Raw genomic sequence first — 14,810 nt, forward strand, 5'->3', positions numbered from 1 at the left:
TTCCTTTTTTTAAAATTGTGACCATCTCAGCCCCTTTCCATGAATCAGGAATTGGTGTACCTGCTGCTATTGAGTTACATAAAAAATGTATGTATGGTCCCCAGACTTCTAGGTCGTGTTTTAGTAGATCGCCAGGGATCCTATCAGGTCCTGGAGCTTTTCCTGCTTTAATGGCCTGTATAGTCTCCTCCAGATCAAAATATAGGATAGGTGCCCTTGGTGCTACTTCTATTTCTTGTTCCACTATATGTGATCCCCCTGTGGTATCTGAGTAGAGCTTGGAGAAATGGTCAACCCATGTTTTTTCATCTAGGAAAAGATCCTTTGAGGTCCTGCCTGTCCTGTTTCCCTTGGATATTAAGTTCCAAAGGGTGGCCTGGTCCCTGAGATTTGCTGCAGCAAGTAAATCAGACCAGATTTCCTCATCCCAGGCTTTCTTTGTTTCGATAAGAGTTTTATTACATGCATACCTTCTTTCTCTTATTTCTTGTATGTCCTTATTCTTTACTGCCTGGATTAGGAAGGTCTTAGCTGCTCGACACTCTTTTCTATACCAGGGAATGCCTAGTGCAGGTTGAATATCCTTAGGTCCCTTATCTTTCTCATAGAATATACTCAGGAGGGGTGTTAGTACATCCACCAAATTGAGATGCATGTCTAATGCACCACGTTCTCCTAAGGGGAGATCTTGAAAAGGTGCGACAATGTCAGCAAAGGTGTTATAAATACTTGACATTGTTGCATCGTTAGATAAAGTATATGGCCATTTTAAAGCTAGTCTGTTATTGTTTATTTGAAAATCACCATTGTTCAGATTATTCCCTAGATCCTCTGCTGGGGAAGTTTTAAAAGGCTGTTATTCAAGTGTTAATTGTAACAGAAATTGATCACACTCCGTCCTTGGGTCAATTTTAAAATCGACAATTAAGTGCCACAAACTAATGGAAACCAATATAAAGTCTATATAGCTCTTAGAGGTCCCTCTATAGAATGTGGGTGCTGTTGGGCGGTCTGACTGGAAGCGGCCATTGCATGCCCTTAGGTCATGGCCCACAGTTAGTTGTAAGATTTGGGCTGCTGCTGCCGTGCATTTTACCTCCCCACTACTATCTAGAGCAAGGAAATTGTTTGCCCTATCTTGTTCATCAAATATACTATCAAAACCCAATATTGGTTAAACTTACAATTGAAGTCACCACCAACTACTACTTGGGAACTGGGGCCTAGAGTGTTATGATAGGAGTCGAGCTGCTCTATTGTCTGGGATTCCTTATTGAGTGGATTTGTCCTATTATACACATTTATTAAATAAATGGTTTTTTTACCTCTTGTAATTATTTTAACACCCAATAGATCCTGGGATTGGATACAAAGCGGGATGCTTTGTATTTCTAAAGTTATCTTAATACAAATCACCAAGCCCCCAGATGGTCTCTCTCTTACTGAGGGGCTGGCATTCATACCAAAAGTTTTATAGCCAATTCTATACGGTGTTTCCAATGACCAAGTCTCCTGTAAAAGTATATGTCCCATTGGTCTATTTAGGTACACCAAATCGTGTCTTGGAGATTCTAGTTTAACCCTGATATATTCCAAGATATAAGTTTTACTTCCAGTTCCCCATTTATTAGTGACGCTATATGGTTAGTATAAAAGACAGGGCTCCCTATGCTGTAAGTAACGACCTTTGAACCCACTAATGAATCTTGGCTATTAGTATGTGTCAGTAATACCTGCTCTAGTACACCCTTTTCACTTGACTCTTTTGAGTCTAACTCATCCAACGTAGAAAGACCATCAAATCTATTTACCAAGGGGACAAGAGCAGTGTGCTGCCTGAGAGTACTGCCATACTGTGGCTTATAAAAATAGCCCAAGGGGAGGGCACTGATGGATGTATTTTGACCATGAGCTTCTTCCCTATGTTCTAGTATCCTCCTGACTTGATGTGGTCGTCTAAAATTGATGATCACACAGTCCCCTTGGATATTTTTAACTGATTCACCCAAACACCCAACTCTGCGGACCATCTATTCTCCCTATCTGCTGGGTGGAAATGTTTACATTTTCCCAACCAGTCCACTACTTTATTGTGTAAATTATGCCAGGATTCTTTTTTTTCTCTTTTTAAGGATGGCACCCCTGTTAGTACTAAAACATACGGTAAGGATGCCGGTGGTAGCTGCAGGACATCAGTGCTGGGGATTAGGTCTGTTCCTTTCAGGCTATGCACCATTTTCTACTTAAGATTTTATTCGGGCTTCCCTGGGTTGGTGATCTATGTGTACTCCCAACACTGCGGCTGTTGCTAATATGCATGTTATGTATATTTCCCTCACTTTGTCTATCAATCATCTGCGTATTGAATTTTCTACTTCCTGTCCTTTGGGCCTAGTTTGCAAAGGGACATTGCTCTCACTCAGGTTAATGTTTTGTTGGAGGAGAGTATTGTTCCGTTCCAGATTCCTCAGCTTCTTACACAGAAGCTCTGTCCTTAACCTGGGAGAGGCTAGCCATCAGATTATTTCCTAGCTTGTCCACTTTCTCATTTATTACGGTTTCTAATGAGAGTTTAAGGTTAGCTTCAAGGTTTTTAGTGATTTCCTCGATCGATGAGCTATGAGATGAGCTTTCGCACTCCGTTTGTGTGCTTATTGTTTTTGTTTTAATTCGTACCATTTTCCCCACCACCTCGGAGTTGGGCATATTCTTTTGCAATATTCCCCCAGTTTTCTTAGTATTATTATTGTTCCTCACTGAAGGGTTTACCGTTTTTTTCCTCGAGCAATATCCTTGGCCCCAAGGCTGGTCTTTGATTACGGAGCCATGATACGAAGGCCGGGCTAGTGTTAGGTATATCCTCCTCTGAAGAAGAAACCAGGGTTTTTTTGGGAGTGTTGGATAGACATGAGGCATCTGGTGTGACTGTTATTGGGCTTGAAGGAGTTGTTTGAGCCATGTCAGAAGAGGGCACTGTCAGTATAGGCGGTTGGTCATTGGACACATCTAAATTTGTGTTATCAACAACCACAGCCACATCATTAGCACTACCTGTCCTTTGCTCCTGCCCCTGTTTACTAATATAAACTAGAGGATATAGGTCTGTTACTGGAGATTTGGCTTTACTGATTGCTCCCAGTGATGACCTCCTATAACTCTCGGAGATGCCTAAAGATAATCTCTTTTCCGTCAGGATTATCTCCTTCTGTAGGACGGATTCTGCTCTAAGTAAAAAAGCATCCATTGACCCGACTACTCCTGCTCCCACTCTCTGTACATTTTTTCGATTGGCTGCCATAATGGCCACACAACATGGCCAACTATAAATTAATAATTAAGTCACTGACCAAAGTCTTGTTCTTCAAAGTGGCCTAGGTGACAGAGGGGTCGCCCAGCCCGGCCTAGTCCAGCCCCGGACGGCCACAGACAGTCCCGCCCTTGTCCCGGGCTTCTCCCGGGACGCTCCTGTGCACTCCTGCGGAGCAGGGGAGAACACTCACTTTTATGCGCCTCCTGGCGCGGATTTCCCTATTTGCAGGTTCCGGCCGCAAGGGCAGCCGGGTGTTGGAGTCCTGGCTTAGCGGTCCCCTCCCCCTCTGCGGCCGCGCTAAGTTTGGAAAAGGTGCGGCGGCAGGGGAAGACCGGATGTGGCGGCGGCGGTGCGGCGGTGAAGGGATAAGAACCCCGGGTCCAGATGTCTCCCCAGTAGGGACAAGGTGCAGGCACAAACGGCAAGGCAAGTTAGTTCCAGGATATCATCGCACATATTCGATCCCTCAAAGGGGACAGGGAAGAACCCGCCTCGCGCCCCTCGACTCCATGATAGGTTGAGCAGATACCTGCAACGGATTAGGGAGCACGCACTTGTTGAAATGTACTCTTATCCCTGGGTTTGCTGATTGTTGCGCTATCTTGATCTACACCCCAGCTCCCTGCCAGTCGGGTGGGCGATGCTGAGGCTTTCCCGCTAGATGACCTTGAGGATGACTGCAAACCTACCCCCAACTGTTCTGAGGGAGTGACATCTCTGGGTGTATCCGACTCCTTGGGTGTAGGATGCCCTGTGAAGGGGACAGAATAGTATGCCCCCATTGACCGTTGTTGGTCTCCACTGCTGCGTGGCCAGTTTGGCCACCTTTGGGTTTCTCTCCTTTCTCTCTCTCTCTCTTTCTGCTTCTTACTGGTTTCTTTCCCTTGTTTACTTACCTTTTCTGAGTGCTTCGGGTGGGGGGTCCTGCGGCTGCGGTGCTTTGCACGGGTTGGAGTGGATGGGCTCCTTCGCGCCTTTATGTTTCTGATGAGGCAGGCTGGTGGGCCGTGGATTGGCCCTTTGGACTCCATCATGACTATGACTCTGCCTAGTCCCTTGAAAGTCTTGACGCTTAACGTTGAGGGCCTTAACTCCTCCAACAAACGGAGGCAAACGTGGCGTTATCTCCTCCAGCATAGCCCCGACATCATATTTCTCCAGGAAACTCACCACTTCCAAGCTGACGAGAGGCGCAATGCACACCCAAAATACTCCTCTAATTTTGGGCTGCAGCAGATACCAAAACAGCGGGTGTAGCAATATTATGTAGGAATGGCATCAGGCGGGGGGAAGCTATATCCTTTGGGAGCAGGGGTGGGCACTTTCTTTGAGTAAGTGTGGGGATCGGGAGGCGCCTCCTTACACTGTGCAATATATATGCACCCAGCCATATGCAGGACGGATACCTCCGGACACTCCTGAGGGAGCATGTACCGCAAGGCGACACTTCGCTGATACTGGGGGGAGATTTTAATCTAGTATGGGACCCTGGAGTGGATCGCAGCGAGGCTCATTGGAACGGGGGCTATGTCATCAGCACTACGCACGCAGATAACCAACTTGGGGCTGTTGGACATGTGGCATTACCACTCCCCAGGGCTGAGGGATTACTCGCTCTATTCCCATGTCCACTGCGCATACTCCCGTATCGACTATTTATTTCTCATGCTCTGATACGAGACATGCTGGGAGCATCCATGCCTGATATATCGCTCTCTGATCATGCTCATGTTGAGCTGCTCCTGTAGGACCCGGCCGCTCGCCCCGCCCGCGACGTGAGGTGGCTCCTGCCGCCAAGTATTCTCTGGGACCCAGCCGACGTAGAAAGCATTCAGGCTGCTATTGACTCTTACTTTGCTAGTAATGATCAGCAAAATTAGATGCCTTTTTCATTACCGAAACATGGGGTGGGGAAGCAGCAGATCCAGATTTTGTGTTTGCTGTTCCCATAGGTATCGCTCTGTATAGACAAGACAGGTTACTGCAAAGAGTTGGAGGCCTTGCTTTATACACCGTAGTGAGATCAACGCACACTTCTTAGGGATTCCCACCACAGACTACGAGGCATTTCTTTTTAAACTGTCACTTCACAAACAAGAAACATTCACTGGAATACTTATCTATAGACCACCTGGCCCTAAAAATTATTTTCTAGCCAGTCTTCATTCATTACTAGAAAATGGCATATCTTTCTGGTCATACTGTAGATGGCTTTTTCCCAACAATCCTGCCATTTCTAATGTTAGAACACTGCCTCTGGTTTGGTCAGACCATTGAGCACACTTTTTGACTATACCCTATGTCTAGTAGGCCTTCGCATAAAATAGACCCAGAGGTATTAACGTCTCATCTTCTACACCGCCCCCCAGATATTGGCATGGACACTAATGCATCTGCCGATAATTATACCCTATGGCTCGAGTCTACTTTTGCAAAAACGGCTCCCTTCATCTACGTCCACAAGCATAGAGGGACACCTTCGGCTCCGTGGTTCTGTGAAGCGCTGAGACTTGAAAAGCTAGGAGGCAAGAGAAAATTAGGCGAAAACAATATGAAAAATCCGAAAAATATACATGTAAAATAGCTTTTGCAAATTACAAAAAAAGAGTTATCAATGGAAAAAGCCTCTATTATACACAACAAATTGAAAAAGCTAGCAATTATAATGAAGAATTATTCCTAGTTATTAAAAAACTGACCTCAGCTACAAAAAACAACTCTATTACTGACAATCAAGATTTCTGTGATACACTGGCCCGGTCATTTAAAAATAAGGTTGATATTATCTTTGACCAATTTGACACATCCGATATTGACATTGACCCTAATGACCTGGAAATACCCAATGATCGTTCGATAACAAAATTCACTACATCTCCCTCCCATATAGGACCTCTTCTTTTAGCTGCTAAATCCAGGTCTCCTGCCGATTATTTTCCCCCTAAGATCTTAAAGCTCGCAATTCAGCAAATTGTCTCTCATCTATCTTTAGTTTTCAATTAAATGTTTGTGCACAGGACATTTCCTGTTTGGAAACAAGCCAATATTCTTCTTCTTACAAAGAAACCCTCTCTTGACTCTAGTGTTCCGGCAAATTATCATCTCATTTTAAGACTTCCCGTGCCAACTAAAATGATGGAAAAAATAATTAATGTTGAGCTATCGAACTATATTCCAGACAATCAAATTTGGAACCCAGTCAGTTTGGGTTTAAAGGGAATCACAGTACAGAGACTACACTGAAGAGATAAGAATGGCAGTGGATGGCGGTGGGTCAGCAGCTCTCATCCTGCTTGACTTCACTGAGCTTTTGACACGGTGGACCAAAGATTATTGGTCTGCAGTTTGAATGCCACTGGGGTTAAAAATGAAGGGCTCACTTTACTAACCTCCTTTCTGTCTGAGAGGTCTCAAATTCTGAATTTTGGTCAGTTCAAATCATTCTTTTACTCTGCCATGTGGAGTCCCTCAAGGACCTGCACTAAGCCCAGTGTTCTTTAATATCTATGTTTCAGAACTTGTCCCTCTTATCAAAAGTTTTAATTTGATTCCAACATCCTATGCGGACCACACCAAATTGTTCATGTCTGCTGTGGATAATGTCAACTATTCCCTCATGATTGCATGATCGCCCTAAGCAACTGGATAAGTAGACACTGCTTATAATTAATCTTGAGTAAAACAGAGATTATTCTGTTTGGAAATCTCTCTCCAGTGTGGTCTCCAGCTTGGTGGGCGGACATTCCGGGCTCTCCTCCCGACTTGGTGGATAAAGCTAAAAATCTTGGCTTTATCATGGATGACAAGCTCAGATATGACGCACAGGTATCAAGAGTTGTATCTTCCTCTTTTTTTGTGATAAAAACTTTACGGAAAAGTTTTCCTTTTATTCCTAGAGATAGTAGAAAGACTGTTGTTTCCTCATTGATTTGAACTAAACTGGATTATTGTAATGGTCTGTAAATGAATATCCAGGTTAAATTACTTGATAAACTCCAAGTGATTGAAAATGTACTCGTTTCACGTCATGGGTCCGGTAGGGAGGATCGATGTGCTGATCGGATTTAAACAAGGGGGGCGATATAATGAGTGGTAGGAAGTGATAACACAGGGGGTAGCCAGGAATCCCATCCATAATCCCTGTTAACCTTACTTCTATGCTTGCATACTCCCGCTCCCCTCCTCAGACCGAATGTTGCCGCAAAGCGGCTATCACGGGTAGAAATGCCGACTAGCGGTCATGTGACACCAACGGAGAGCGTATGACGCGCTACGTTTGGGTCACAAGGTGTAAAACTACTACACCGTGCGGGACTGAGAACTTTAACAAACTTTATTGGTCAGCCCAAGGAGACATTGTGGAACAAAAGCAATGTCAAATTGTCAAAGAGAGAATGGTGCATTTGAAGCGATTGTACTTGATATCATTGTTTCCAGACGTGAAATATGAGCAGAGGTCAATACCAATGAAAACCAATCAGAAATTATAATAAAAAAAGGCACCCCAATTTTTTAGCGGGATTGATTGTGGTAAATCACTTCCAGTGCTGGCCAGATAATAGCCCTCCCAGCATATGTGCGAGTAACAATCTCACTCACACTACTACTTCAAGGAAAATATCATTGCTAATGTGAAGGGGAATGAAAACCACCAGTCTTGGTTAAAAACATTTCCTAAAAGGGTACGTTAATCAAAAAGAGACTGATTCATACAGTATAGACCAAGAGTCTAAGAGTCTATAAGTGGGTCAGTCTATGCCCAGAGGATTGGGCTTATGTACTGGATGGCACTGTTCAGAAAGGAGGTGGATGTTGGCATTTAAGAACTGAGCCCCATGGAATATTATTGTTGAGTCCCATGCGATGTGTAGACAAGTGGTAATTCCACTGTTGCTCCTTTTCAAAAAGCGTCTGTTGCGTGTTTGATCCTGCCTTTAGTTGCTTAATGTTAGTCCAACTCAGGTCGATCGTGGTGGGATTGAAAAGCAAGAAATGATCTGTGAATTTTTTGGTATTCTTGCGGCACTAAACGTTGCTATGGTGTTCGCATATTCGTTGTTTTATTTTGCGTGCCATCATGCCCGCATACCTGAGCCCACACGTGCAGGTGATCAGGTATACAACGTCTGTGGAATTGCAGTTCGTCTGGCACCTTTGTGACCATTGTTTTCTCGGTTCCAATGATAGATGTATAGGTAGAGGTTAGGTGGCATACACTACAGGACCCGCATGGAAAGTGTCCTATAACTGGAAGGAGGCCACATGCATTCAGAACTATCTGGTCAGCATCCTTGTCCAGTTTTCTGGGGCGTGTATGTACGAGAGTGTCCTTAATGCTCCTTGCTCTTTTATAGGAGAAAAGAGGTTTCTCCTATTTGTGATTATTGCTCTCCAGGATTCTCCAATGTTTCTTGATGGATTTGCTGACCGCATTGGAGGCTGCGTTATAAGTAGTCATGCAAGTGAGAGGTATGGTCTCCGTGGTTCTCCTCTAGGTGTGCTTCCCTATTCTGATTTCTAGCCCTCTTGCAACTCTTCTTTAGAATCCTGTCCGGATAGCCTTGATTTTTCAATTTTACAGTGAGTTCTTGTGCCTGGGACTTGAAATCTGTTACCTCACTGCAGTTGCGTCTGAGCCGTGGGTATTGGCCGAAGGGGAGATTCTCACGCAATGGGCGGGGGTGGTCGCTGGAGAAATGCAGAAGATTGTTTTTGGTATTTGTTTTATGGTGCGTCCTGGTCCGGAGTTGATTCCCAACTTGGGTAATGACCTCGTCGAGGCAAACCATCTCGTCTTCTTTGTAAGAGTACGTAAACTTCAGTTTGGGGTCACACGTGTTGATCCACCTGAAGAACTCCAAAAGGGTATTTCCGGTACCTTTCAAGATGTTGAGCACGTTGTCTATGTACCTTTTCCACAAGGATACATAGGACGCCTAGGGGTTCCGTGCCGAAAAAATGTGTTTGCAATCAAAGTCATATACGTACAGCCCGGCAACACTAGGGCCAAAAGTGCTGTACATAGAAGTGCTCGTCGGCTGTAGGTAGAGCTCTCCCTTGTATTTAAAAAAGTTTTTCTTAGGTGCAAGGGTTGCACATGATACTACATCTTCCTTGGGTGTGACAAAGTCCCATGCAGTTGTCTCCAATGTTGCCATGATGACTCCTATGGTATCGTCCTGCGGTATGCAGGTATAGAGGCTTTCTATATCTAATGTAACCAGGAATGAGGATTCTTCTGAGATTCCGATATCCTGTAATAGTGAAAGTAAGCTCTTGGTGTCCTTAAGGGAGGTGCTAGTCGCCTGGATCAGTGGCTTGAGAAAGAAATCTCAGTAACCCGACAGGGGGTCAAGCAAAGAGCCGATACCCGATAAAATTGGTCGGCCAGGCAGGGGTGTTCTGTTTTTATGTGTTTTTGGCAAGGTGTAGAAATATGGTATACTACCCTTGCTGGTAGTGAGGAAATCCGCCTCATGTTTTGTGATGTGGCCATGGGTTTCAGCCTCATTCAAAAGATTAAGAATCGTAGCCCAGAGTTCTGTCGGTGGGTGTTAGAAATGGGATCTCTGGCTGGCCAAGGCTTGCGCCAAAGTCAGTCAGAGACCACCACTCTAAGTCAGGGCAAGGGAGTTACACACCAAGATAATCCCTGCTTACCCCCTTGGTAACGTGACACGAGCAGTAAGGCTAAACTCGGAGGCTAAGTAAGTTGCTAAGTAAGTTAAGTGTTTGCGCACGCACCCCCAGCAACAACACCACAAAGGAAACTTCACAAGGTTATGTATACAAATAGCCTTTGTATTACACCAAACACATTAGATAGAAACACACACTTTACAATGTGCCAACAGGCACAGGCAGAATTTACAGGAGATATATGTACAGGACAGGGCCACATGGACCACGGTCAGGAATATGCACTTGTAGATTTCGAATACTTGTTAGAACATAGAATAATAATCACTTTAGCACAAAATAGAAAATAGAGCACACAACCAGTAACTACTGGTAAGAGGTAAGTACCACCTACTCAACCGTAACCACCTTAGAAAAATGTCACGCAGGGAACCAGGACCTCACTAGCCACACCTGTACTAGGAAGAAAAGCCACCCAAGTATCACTATACATCTAGGGGTATAAGCAAGAACATATTACACAAACAGCGCCAACTTGTTGGAGCCCACTGGCTCTAGAAATACCCATTAGGCACTTTTGGAGCCCTCTAGGCTCTGGAAGAACTGAATTGTCCCAGAGAGCCATCTGGCTCTCCAAACATAAAAAGGTAGGAGCCACGGGGCTCAGCACAGGCCCCTCTGGGGGCCTTTCAAACAAACATGGCCCCCCAAGCTCCTCACAGGGACTCTAGGATAAACAATGATCAAAACAGAGGAGCAGCCCGCTACCAGATGGGGCCGCTCTGCGTCTGCCTCTCCCCACCTGACTTCTCACATAACTCACCGGTGGGGGCGAAGGCGGGAAGCTATCTCCGGGGCTCTCCCTTCACTGGCGGCGGGGGCAGCTACGAGGCGGCACTCGCAGGGCTCTCTCCTCATGAGAACCCTGCCGTTGCAAGGTGCCTGTCTTTACCCGGTCCCCCATCTCGGGACCGGGACTTAGGGTGGAGCCGCAAGGCTCCGGAACAATTTACTCTCCGGGGCTCCCTCCTGGTCATGGGAGCCCCCAACATTTGGAGCTCTGTTTCCGTCAGCCCCGGGGCACTCCCCAGGTTACGGGAGCCCTGGGCAGTCATCTCTCGGCCGGCCTCTCTTCCCACCGCACTTCCTTATTGCCTGCGCCACTTCCGTCCGGCGGCCCCGCCCATAACCAGGCGGGCCGGGGACGGCATTTTAACGCAGCTCGGGCCGCGACAGAGATTCTCGGGGAGCAGAATGAGGGGTGGGCACCTTCGGTAAGCAAAATAAACGTAGAAGCGAGGTGGGCACTCTCTAAGGGGGCAGATAAACGGGGTGGCACCCACAAATTATAATAATTAAATAAGCAGGCATTGGGCACAATGCAGAGTAGGCACCTGCAACAAGGCACAAAAACAGCCGCAATGAGGGGCAAGCTCCCCCAATGAAAGGCCAATTAAGACAAGATCACTTCCCAGGCGCTAGGGGAAAAAGGAGACTCACTCCAACAGGGTAACAGGGTCCCAAGAAGTCCTGGACAGCAAAGATGGAGCAAGCAGCTCCCAACAAAGGAAAGTCCACCAGACATCCAGGGGCTGGGCAGGCCCCAGGGAGGCAAGCCTTCCCCTGGGCCCCAGCAGCAGCACGCCCCTGGTTGATTCCAGTCAGAAACTAGAACATTTTGTAAGGAGACACAGCCCCTTTTTATACAGTGAATTCCTTTGTCTCAGGGTGCAGGGTGGGGGAAAAACCAGCCGCAGCTGGTTTTGGAGCACTGTGATGTGCTCAATCACCCTTTCCTTTCACTGGCCAGGCTAGGGACATTAGACGCACCACAGGGGGCGAAGCCAGCATTGTGTAGGAAAAGCCCAGCCCTATTCAGGTCCCAGGTGCACCACTCCCTCACATCACACATGCTAATCTCAACACTCACCACTGGGGCAGACCCATCATGACTCATGGAGCCTGGCACACCAGCCAGGAGCCTGGCACACCAGCCAGCTCCAGCCAATCACACTCCAGCACATTCACTGCACAGACAGCCACACTTCTAGACACAAACACGCTGCACGCATCATTGCGCAGCATTCAATCACACGAGTTCGCACATACCAGACTCGAGCCTGCACACCCCGCACATCAGGAACTACCAGGGACACGTACATTCCCCATGCATTCCTATAGGTGGGCAGGCCTATCTCACCACACGCACTCAGAGTGCGCACGCACTTTCCACTGGGACACAGTGAAAGTGCGCAGAAACCAAGAATCACCATCCCTAGGTCACATGTAAAAAGCAAAAAGTTCAGGGGTGAACCTGCCAGAATGGCCAAGTCCAACAATTGGACAGTGGCAAGGCGGGTGTAACTGACCTGATCATTCAGAAGGCGTCTACATTCCATGTCGTAGGCCACTGCGTCTTGTATAACAATCCCCCCGCCGAGGAAGGAGTTTCATCAATAGCACTGCTAAGCTATGGAACTCCCTCACATTATATCTTAGGTCAGTACCCACTCTTCTTGCTTTAAGAAGGGAACTGAAGACTTGGCTGTTTAGGAATCAGTAATGCACTAGCTTAGTAACTCATTGTCTGCAAGCACCAAGACACCTTTGGGTAGAGGCACGCTATAGAAATGTATTCAACATAATATAACAAGATATAACCTGGCTATTCCAATAGGCTCCAGCAAGTCTGCTGGGTATCCCCCTGGATGATGTGTGCCATGCAAATACACATAACGTAACATAAGAAATTACATGAATATAAGCTGCATAGACTATTGATGGTAGGCTGTTTGGTCACAGATAGAAGCTATTCATCTTGAGGAGGACAGCACATAAAATATTCTTAGAGTTTTCGTCAATATCTTTGAAAAGTCAAATGAAGCAGATATGATCAAAGGTTTGTACTGACCTTGTTATGCGGAAATCACTTGTCACAGATATTGTATGAGGTCCAGAAGACTCACTCAAGCCATAAATATCCATAATAGGAAGATCCAAACCCATAAAAATATCCAAGGTCTCCTTTGCGATGGGAGCTGCTGCTGAGTAAAGCCGGACACATCGATCAAGGCCCACACCAGCCTGTATCTTTTTCAAAACTAGATAATCAGCCATCGAGTCCCCAAGGGGTGCTGCACAATTACTGTTATAAAAAAAGCAGACTGGTTAGAAAATGAAGCATTAGAAGGAGTAAGCATTCATAAATGGGTTGGGATGGACTGGCTCTAAAAACCAAGGCACTGACTAAGATTCATCCATCTTACGTGTCAGGGAAAGGAAACTAAGCAGCCAGGTGACCCATGACCATGTGGAGTTGAATTGAATGACAATAAGATTTATAAAGCACAAACGTATGCCGTGAGGCATCATGGCGTTTACCAAGGAAAACAAAAAGACAGACCAACCAAGCTTACAAGGAAAAGAAAGTGGTGGAAGGTCAAACCTACAGTTGTTGTATCACCTTATGCCAGTATGTTTTTTCTTTTTCAGGCTAATGTATGTTGCATTTTGATACTAATATTTTCTCATTTTTTAAGGGTTATTGACTAAAACAACAGAATGGCGTTTGGGTTATCACGCAAATGAAGAACACCAGCACTTACCAGCCCTAACCATATAGCTTACTTTCTAACTGCAGGAGAACAGTGAGTCACATCTGGGCCAAGAGCACCTCTCAGGGGTGGCCTGCCATCTGCGACTGCCAGTGAAGTAAACAGAAGTGCTCTACAGAAGTTGCACCAACAAAATCGGAAAATTGCATTTTTAACCCTTATATTCTCTTCCGGGGGATCCTCATCAACTTCCCCTGGACATTCGCACTTCTACTAACTATCTGTTCCTCCGAAAAAAACGGAAAACCTTTCTTTTTTAATCACTGCCTAACTTGCCTGCTACTCACTGCCTCCCTCCTAGTCTCGTCCTAACGTGGAGATACCCCACCTGGGGTGATTCTGGCACTTTAAAAATGACATAAATAAATAAAAACAAATAAGCACATGAACATTCACGCCCATGCACGGGGACCCCGGAAAACATATATATATATATATATATATATATATATATATATATATATATATATATATATATATATATATATATATATATATATCCAAAAACAAGGTTGCCCAAAGTGGAAAAGCCTCACATGAGGGGGTATACACACAGTTCGCTGCTGGTAGCAGAGCAACAGCCTGTCAAGACCCATTTCCTTCACGTGCCATACACGTTTCGGGCGTCATCCCGCCCTTGATCACTGGCTAAACAACGAAGGACTCTGCATATTCAAACACACCTGTTTTTATTTTGAAATCACGTCCCACCCAAATAGGTTGTAGCAAAGCATTATGGTCTCTGTAGTGAAAGCTACGGGACTACAGGGTGCCACAGTCCTTGATCGGTGCCAAAGTCCTTGCAATGTTCCAATGTCTATCCCAACTGGGTAAAATGAAGCAAAAAACATCACCATCACGCTGCCAATATATGCCAGCAGCTCAGGCTCCCCTCCTTCTGATCTCCTCTCTCGTTTCTTGAGCAGCGCAGATCCGCCAGAAGCAGCAGCAAGGCTTTTCCGCGAGCCGCTTTAATATCCAAAAACAAAGTTGGCCAAAGTGGAAAAGCCTCAAATGAGGGGGTATACACACAGCTCGCTGCTGGTAACAGAGCAACAGCCTGTCAAGCCCCATTTCCTTCAAGCCCCATTTCCTTCTCGTGCTGTACGCGTTTTGGACATCATGAAGGACTTAGCATATTCAAACACACCTGTTTTTATTTTGAAATCCCGTCCCACCCAAATAGGTTGTAGCAAATGCACTACGGAATCCAACACCCTATATGTGTAATGAGCTGGAAATCCAAA

The 14,810-nt window shown here is 45.7% G+C and overlaps 1 protein-coding gene across 1 annotated transcript in view; it reads right to left on the reverse strand.

Annotated features, from left to right (window-relative positions):
• Window positions 1-14,810, reverse strand: part of LOC147725883 (long-chain-fatty-acid--CoA ligase ACSBG2-like) — a 661,758-nt gene that overhangs the window by 104,782 nt on the left and 542,166 nt on the right. The window contains exon 9 of the mRNA XM_086962812.1: window positions 12,861-13,094. Coding sequence (XP_086818938.1) covers window positions 12,861-13,094 — 234 coding nt within the window. The remainder of the gene's footprint in view (window positions 1-12,860; window positions 13,095-14,810) is intronic.

This window comes from Lissotriton vulgaris, chromosome 3_1, assembly GCF_964263255.1.
Source record: "Lissotriton vulgaris chromosome 3_1, aLisVul1.2, whole genome shotgun sequence".
Lineage (NCBI taxonomy): Eukaryota > Metazoa > Chordata > Amphibia > Caudata > Salamandridae > Lissotriton > Lissotriton vulgaris.